At 34.6% G+C, this 9104-nt stretch overlaps 1 protein-coding gene across 1 annotated transcript; it reads left to right on the top strand.

Annotated features, from left to right (window-relative positions):
* The first annotated feature begins 744 nt into the window (after nucleotides 1–744).
* Nucleotides 745–8767, top strand: LOC102590753 (putative late blight resistance protein homolog R1C-3). Its single transcript, XM_006366013.2, has 3 exons — nucleotides 745–1242; nucleotides 6097–8300; nucleotides 8523–8767. Exons 1-2 carry the CDS (start codon nucleotides 802–804, stop codon nucleotides 8197–8199), a joined length of 2544 nt encoding a protein of 847 aa, XP_006366075.1. The 5' UTR covers nucleotides 745–801; the 3' UTR covers nucleotides 8200–8300; nucleotides 8523–8767.
* The last annotated feature ends 337 nt before the right edge of the window (nucleotides 8768–9104 follow it).

Genomic DNA, 9104 nt, shown 5'->3' on the forward strand with positions numbered 1-9104 from the left:
GACAATTGTTTAATTTTTTGTTTTACCCTTAGCATTAATTATATATTTTCCAAGACTTAATACTCCCCCCATTCCTATTTATATGTCACCATTTTAGATTTCATGTGCATTAAGAAACTAAGTAAAGTTACCATTCTACCCTTATTTAGTGTTTTTTTGAAGTCAAGTTTTCAATCAATGAACACGAATTAAATTATTTTGATTAATTAATTTGACCAACGAACATAAATTGTTTATTTAGTTTTTCTATGTTGGTCAAATGTATATTTTCAGAGCTAATTAATAACTCACAAAGGTAAAATAGAAAGAATATGGTCATTTATGCATTGATTTTGCGAAAGACGACATACAAATATTAATGGAGGGAGTACTAAACATCAATTAATAAGAATAATAAATAATCATGTTAATCATTGTTTTGTTAATGGATGTGTCAAGTCCAAATTAAATATGATAAGTAAATTGAATTGAAGAATTATTTGACAAAAGAAGAAGGAGAAACTACCTAATTACACAAAAAATTCATACCTTATTAATTCTCCATGTAGTTATATTTTATATCACTAATTGATAATTTCATATCATATCCCAAATATTTGCGAATCCACTTAGATATAGTATATTTAGAACAAATTACACCTAATTTTGATTTGTGTGTATATCCCAAATACTTGTCATTAATTATTTATAATAGTGCTAAAAAATAAAGTCAACATAAGATAAATTGTACAATTATGTGCTTATATTATATAGAGCTAGAAAAGAAATTAAATATGTGAATTTTTGGTTAGTAAATTAAAGATGGCAGATGCAGTAATGACTTTGCTTGTGGAGAGCTTGTGTCAACTAATCACTGAAAAAGTGAAGCTGATTGGAGGTGCAAAGGATGAGTTGGATAATCTGCTGCAAGTAATTAACACACTGAAAGCATTCCTTCAGGATAATGATCAACAAGAAAGCAACAGCAATTCGTGGAAAACATTTGTGAAGAATATCCGAACACAAGCGCATAAAGCTGATGACGTTATTGACAAATTTGTACTTGAGGCGAAGCTGCATGAAGAAAAAAATATATGGAAAAAAACTTTATCTTTCGGCAGGCATATCAAAAGAGTTAATAATCTTGCAAAAGGTATCAAAGATATCTGTGAGAAGGTGAAGGTGATTCGCCAAGAAAATCCACAAGTTCTCCAGCCCAGACCAATGCTAAATCTACCCAGAAGACTTGCAAGGGAGCCTCAGGTAAATTATAAATAAAAAGAATATCACTTGATTTATGTTGGGTATTATTATATGCCCTGAGTTTCTTACCAAAATAGATTTTTCTTTTAGAAAAAAGTTTAATATTTTGACGGGTCCTTTTCTTGTATGAAAGGTAGGTTTAGACTCTATAAATATAGATTTGTTCTTTCTAACTTAATCAACATTCACAATGTAATTCTAGGGGCTTTGACAATTTTCGTTAGGGGGAGAATTAGTACTAGGTTATCGCTTGTGTGAACTTTCCATGTATTCCGAGTGAATTTGTTTCTCTCTATAATTTTTACTCTCATATTTATAGTGGATTGCTCATCTCCTTTGTGGATGTAGGTCGACTGACCGAACCACGTTAATTAAATCTTTGTGTCTTTTGATATATTTCTCGTATGTCTTCTTACTCGTGGTCTTTCTAATTTGCTTTGCTAGCTTCCACATGACATCTGCTTATTTCGATCCTAACACAACTCTTGTAGGCTCCATCAATATTTAGTTTAACATTAGAGCTAGAGATAGCAGAATTTGGAGTGTACATGAATTCCAAGGTTTATGGACATGAGATGGGCTTTGGGAATTTGTCTAGTATTGACCTTCATTCTTCTTTTATTCTGCTATTCTTTTTTTATATTTTTACCAACTGTTTTACTTTAATTTTGAAAATTTGAAGAGTTTTTTTTATAGATATTTTAAAAATCATTATAGAAAATTTGCAGAAAATCAAGCAATTATAATAGTTGTTGCATAACTATTACAGTTGTTGTAGTTGCCGCAACAACTACGATAATTGTTCAGGCTTTCAGCAACTACAATAGTTGTTGTAGAAGGTATTGTAATTGTTGCAACTTCAACCGCAGTTTGAGTTGCTGCAATAATTGTTGAAAGGGAAAAAAAGCATGATATACCCCTTAATTTTGTCATTAAGAGTTGATATATCCATCGTTATAAAAGTATTTCATATATACCCCATATTGTTACACAAATGACTCACATATACCCTTTTCTTCTGACGGAAGTGAAAAAAGTAATTTTTTGTTAATTTTTTAATCAAAAAGATAATTCATGTAAGGTATAGTTAATCCTTCTCACACATTTTCTTTTTTTACTTTTTTAATCCAACTATTAATTTGAATTTATTATTTTGATGGTCAATTTTTTTCACTTATTTTCTTGTAAAATTTATTATGAATGCTCCATTTTTTTTTGCATAGTGTTATATAAACTAAATTACAATATAGCCACAAAAAAATTAATTTTAATTTTTTTTTCCTCTTTTTTCATTCACACTCCTTTTTTTATGTCTCTTATTTTTTACACTAATGAATGAAAGAAAAAAAAAATGAAATAAGAATAAGAAACTTAAATAATACATAAATAAAGAAGTCAAAAAATAATTTATGTGTGAAAAAGATCAAATACATGATTTTTTAAGAAACTAAAAATTAAAAAAATAAGTTAAAATTAATTTTATCATTTTTGTAACGGTAGGGATATATGTGAATCACTTTTGTAACGATAAGAGTTATATGTGAGCCAATTTTGTAACGAAAGAGGTATATGTGAGCCACTTTTGTAACAAGGGTATATCGGCTCTAAATGACAAAGTTGAGAGGTATATCAAGCTATTTTTCCTTGTTGAACTTGTTACAACAGACGGTGATTGTGATGACATGTGTTGGTATTGGTGTGACAACAAAAGAGGCAATAGTGGTGATGGAGGAAGAAGAAGAAGAAGCAGTGGAGGTGGAGGAAGTGACGGTGATTGAGGAGGAAGAGAAGAAGGTGGTAGAAGAGTGAGAGGAGGAGGTAGTAGATGTTGAATCCCTCTTCGGCTACTTTGTGTTTCTATTTCTTCAGATTTTGAACCCCCTTATTGAAAATCTTGTTTCCGCCATCGGTGACGACAACAACAATAGAAGGGGTGGGGACAACGACATCAATAGAAGGGAGGGAGGAGAAGATACAATCTTTGTGTAGATTATAAAACTTGAGGGTTTTAAAATTAGTGTTATTACCGTTTTTTTTAAAGCAAATTTACCACTAGACATTGTCTAGCGGTCTTTTATTAAACATAAAAAATATCAATAGGGACAAGTACAAGCAAAGGGGGCTAGGCCTTACCTTACTAATTCTAATGAAATACCTAACTTCTGCTACCTAACAAGCATGAAGAAAACAAGAGTTAGAGAGAACTAAGTATTTTCTGATCATCATAGAGTTTGTAATACACTCCATAATGATATTACAAATGAGGATGCTTAAATAATGTAAAATATATCAATCAAGAAGAAAGTTGAGTTACCAGCCTCAAACTTTCTATTACAAAAGCATGAATTAAAAAAGATTGATTGTCCATTAAAAGTAACTTGAAATATTTTTCTCTTGGTCTTCTTCTTCAAACCTATCCAACAACACTTGATGATTCATACCTGAATTTATTGGATCTAGTTGAACCTATTGATACTGTCAAATGGTTTTGCTTTGCCCTATCGCATTGGTAGGTGCCTTGGAACAAACTCCTCAGTCATTTTACCGTCCCAACTATGTTGCCTTCCATGTGTCTTCTTTTTGCTTTTGTTGCTTCCACTTCTTTGTTGCCTAGGTGATATATCCCCTTCTCTAGCCACTCTATCAAAGCAAATGTCCAGAATATTGTCTCTTCATCTTCATCAAGAGAATCCTCGCCCAAATCCACTCCATTTTCATCAAGAGAATTCTCACCCAAATCAATTGTATTTGACATTAAGGCCTTTGACTCATTCTTCTTTGCAATCACACATTTAGGCACAAATACGAGAGCTTCTGGACTTAATTTTCTATTTAAAGTAGGTGGTGAGACTTGTTTTTTCTTGGATTAAATCATTGTCATTCTCGGTTAACCTTACTTGCTTTTCAATAGTCTTCAATAAAGCATCAAAGGCGCTATTCAAACATAATAGGTCTCTTGAGGTATTACTAGTATCTTGCCTCTTCTCACTGTCATGAAAATTTCCAGTCGGACCCTTTTCACTACATGGAGAATTATTTTGACTAGTAGGGGAAAGGATCCAACTACTAGTTGATTTGTTGTGTGCAACTAGTGTCTAGTTTTTGGTTGGATTTTTGTTTTCAACTTGCAAAACATGCTGCCCAGAATTTTTAGCATCTTCAACATCAGATGTATCCATTAGTTTTTGTCCTGAATCCATTAATTTTTGCCCTGAATCAACTCGCGGCGCATCAATCCCAACTCTTGGTGTTCCCCCTACGTTTTTAGTTGCATTAGACCTCAAATTCATCCCAACTTCTTTTGATTGCACCTCATTAGTAGTAGCATGTTGGTTATTGCAATCACCTTTGTTTTCGGTAGTTGTTTGAACACCAATATTACTTGTATCAACATCCATTGAGTCTACACGATTTTGCTCGAAAGTGGAAGCAACCAATTGTCGATCTAAAGAAGTAGCTTTACTTTGATCGACATCTACAGTCTTTCTTTTCTCATTTAATATTTCTCTTGCATCGCCTTGATACTTTTCACTATTGGTAGTACCTTTTAAAGCACCTTCAATGGTATCATTAATTTGTTTGTTATTTTGATTTCTTTTTGAAATCAAACGACAACTATTTTCATCATGACCTTGGTGCTTACAATAATTGCAATACAATGGTAGATTATCATATACAATCTCCTGAAAAACCTCAATCTACTTACCAGATTTTTCATCCACAAACTGCAATCTTATACGATTTGGAAGCTTTTCCATTAGATCAAGTATAACCTTGACCCTAGCCATGTTAGGTCTTGACCTGATTTGAGTAGCTTTATCTATAGCTATTGGTTTCCCAACTGCTGATGCTATAGACAACAAAGACTCGTTTGCTAACAAATCTAGAGATAAGTTCGGTAAAGAAATCCAAACCACATCTAACGTCGTTTCCTCCTTAGGGTTATATCCAATGGATCATGGAAAAACCCTACATTGGTGCTCGTCTCCATTGTAGAGAAGATAGTTAACTGAGCGAGATAAAACTAGTACATAATCTTCATATTAATCAAACCTCAACAAAATTTGTCTTGGAGCAAGTAAGCCAATTAAACAATTGCCCTTGGTACCAAGATGTTTCGGTAAAATTGACCTTAATACCTTCAAATCTAGCGCACCATGGGATAATTTAAACACCATTGCTTGATGTAAACCCTCTTCGATCATAAAGTCTTGGTTTTCTTCCATTGAAAACGTGATAGTAGGTTCTCCATGAATTATTTCGATTGATTTTACAATTGTTTTGAGTTAATTAGGGCAGATTGTTTAGGATTTATAGTATTGGAATTGAAAAGGGTGGCGTATGTGGTGGTTTAGGGTGGTGGGACGGGCTGTACAGCCTCGAAAGGAGGCTGTCCAGTGGCCGTACCAGCCATGATAGATGCGCAGCTGCTGCCTATGTAGGAGCCACCAGAAACCCTAGGTTGGCAGTTTTTCCGTCGCAAATATTTGGACTGGCGCTCCAGTGATTCTGTGTGTTATTACCATTAATCTTACTAAAAACTGTTTTTTTTTTCCGAATTTATACCACTAGACAAAGGGTCTAGGCGGAAAATATTTAAGCCCAATAAAACATGAGAAAAATTGAAAAACATTTAGTGAAAATGTTTTCCTTCCTACCAAACACACTAATTTAGTGAAAATGTTAACGTTGTTTCTGAACATGATGATAGTTATTCTCTTTTGTTTTTGGATTAAATATTTATGAGATTTCTTCAAAGTTGCTAAATTATATTACTTGTATGGTGGTTTTAGTTGTTATTGCAAAAATGAAAAGATTTTGAGCTCTGTTTTTTGACATATCCAATCTTAATAGGCTACATTCTTGGAGGTTAGAAATATCGTTGGGTTCACTACAGAATCAAATGAAGTGATGGAGCGGCTTGTTGGAGGAACAGAGGAGGTAGAATGCATACCTATTGTGGGTATGACTGGACTTGGCAAAACCACACTGGCAAGAAAAGTATGGAGTGATTCTCAGATTACAGCTATATTTTCCAAGATCATTTGGGTTTCTGTCGGACAGTCCAACGAACTAGAGGATATCTTTTTTGTGATTCTCAAATCATCTACGGGACCCAATCAAGAATTTCGCTTGACTGGTGAGAATGAACTAGCTAAAGTAATAGCTAGTTTTGGGACTGAACAACACAGGTGTCTCATTGTGTTGGATGATGTGTGGGCGAGTGAACTTGTAGATTTTTTCAAAAATGTTCTTCCAGAAAACAAGAAAAGACATAGGATCTTGATGACCACTCGCCGCAGAGATTTGGCTAGCTGTGCAAGTGAAAGACCTTATCATCTCAAGTTTCTCACTGGAGAAGACAGTTTTCGGTTGCTGGAAAAGAGAGTTTTCGACAATGGAAGGTGTCAAAATGATTTAGTAGAGCTTGGAAAGAGTATTGCAAATAAATGTGGTGGATTACCACTTGCATTAGTGGTAATTGCTAGAGCTTTAAAAGTTATTCAGAATGTATATGAATGGAAAAGGATTGAGAACAACTTTTGGCAGTATGTTGTGAGAGAGAATGACACAACAAGCTGCTGGAAAATTGTGGAAGCCAGTTATGAAAGTTTGTCCTCTGAAATGAAAACGTGCTTCTTGTATTGCCTAGCCTTTCCTAAAGGCTACGATATTCCTGTTCAGATGTTGATTCGCTTGTGGATGGCGGAGGGGCTAATAGAGTCGAGTCCAATAAATTTCTCTTCCTCTGAGGACAAAGCAGATAATTATTTGATGGAGTTTGAGAATTTGGACCTTGTGATAGTGTCGAGAGAGATTACTGGTTCGATAAAAAGGGTTAAATGTAATGAGATGTTCTATGAGTTCTACAAGATGGAGGTGACTAAAGAAAGTGTTTTTCAAGAACTACGTCTCACACCTGATTTTCCATCGATAAATGATCCAGATACTTCTCGTCGATTGCATATTGAATCATGTGATCTGCCAGATTTTATCTCCAGAATTTCCAGTGCAGAACATGTTAGATCTTTCTTATGTTTTTCCTCGGAAGATCTAGACCAACAAACCAACTTATCCTCTCATGTTGACATTCAACTCATCCGGAAAGCATTTCCACTTCTCAGGGTTTTGAAAATTGAATCAATCAACATTCCCTCCTTGAAGAATCTTAACCTACTATTTCATCTGAGGTACATTTCTATCTCAGGTAATTTCAAGGAACTTCCTGCATTCTTTAGTAAGTTTTGGAGTTTACAATCTATTATAGTTAATACATCCCAGCCCACTCTCAACATAAAAGCAAATATATGGAACATGCCAAAGTTGACGCATTTGAAGACCAACAAACCTTCTAAATTGCCTCTCCCTTCAACCCAAAAGGGAAAAGGTTCCTCCTCCCTGCTGCAAACTCTTTCTAAGATTTCACCAGAAACTTGCAACAAAGCTGTGCTCGGACAGGCTTCGAACAGCCTCAAAAAATTGAGTATTCAAGGGAAAATAGAAGATTCTCTTCAAACTAACAGTGACCGATTCAGCACTTTTGAAGGGTTTCAAACTTTAGAAAAGTTTGAGTGCCTAGAAAATTTGAAACTGGTAAGTGATGTTCCTTGCCATACTAATGATTTTCAGTTTCCGAAAGCATTATTCAGATTTCTACTCAAGCTTAAGAAGTTAACTTTGTCAAAGACAATGTTTGATTGGAAAGATGCAACTAAACTAGGGCAACTGGAATGCCTGGAGGTCCTCAAGTTGAAAACTGATGCATTCACAGGGAAGTCATGGAATCCGGAGAAAGGTGATTTTCGAAAACTGCAGGTCTTGTGGATTCATAGCAATGACCTCCATACTTGGGAGGCTTCAGGATCTCACTTCCCCAAACTTAGGGTACTTGTTCTTGAGTGTCCTAAGCTTGAGAGTGTGCCAGCTGAACTATCTCAGTTTCAGCAGCAGAGTTAATTAATGGCCCTGAAAACATGCTCCGTAAAGCATCAATTCTTAGCTCATTTGTATTTCTCCGGCGTGAAGCTGATCCCAGGGACACTCAGTGAAGTTAAAAGGTCAGTTAAAATTTATTGTCTTGAAATGATTATAAATCTCCATTTCCATTTTACTTGGCTGCTGTTGCGTCCAAATGCACACACAAGTCCTCACGGTCGTACAAGTAGTATAGGATTATGAGTCCAAATATCGTATTCACAGAGACTTCATGTCCATTAAACTATAGAATTGCGCGGTAGTTTTAAAACTTATCTGAAACAGTACTCTCCTTTTTATTGCAGGGAAGTTTGATCAGGACACTTTGCTGGGAGCCCGGGATCATGGACAGATCTCTTTAATATGGTCATGTCACTGTGTCTCATGCATATTTTCTGTAATCTTGTAAGATCATTACAATGAAGAATGCTTCTTGTCTTTTGTTTATTCAAGTTAATAATAATAAGTCTCTCCATGATTTGACATTTGGATTTGTGTGGTCTACTAAATGTTCAAAGACATGTTATGAATCTCAAGTATTTAGTATGTATAATCTTTGTGATGATATTGGTTATTTTTAAAGAGTTATAACTTAGATACACTCGTTTGTGTATCTTGTTTTGTTTATATAATCAGATCATTTCCAACGCACGCTAACTTCATCACCTAGTAATAGCTAATTACTCTGGGTTTACGTCGGTCAGGATTACAGAATAAAGGATATTCTTCTCAAATTCTTCACGAAACGCATAGGAGATCATGTCAATGAGGATGAGGAGACATTAGCTAAGGTAATAAGTGATTTTACAAGTAAAAGAGGGAGATGTCTAGCTCATTGTGTGGGAAGCACAAGTTGTTGATGCTATAAAGAGAGTTTTCCTAAGAAA

This window comes from Solanum tuberosum, unplaced genomic scaffold (genome assembly GCF_000226075.1).
Source record: "Solanum tuberosum cultivar DM 1-3 516 R44 unplaced genomic scaffold, SolTub_3.0 scf00573, whole genome shotgun sequence".
NCBI classification, from domain to species: Eukaryota; Viridiplantae; Streptophyta; class Magnoliopsida; order Solanales; family Solanaceae; genus Solanum; species Solanum tuberosum.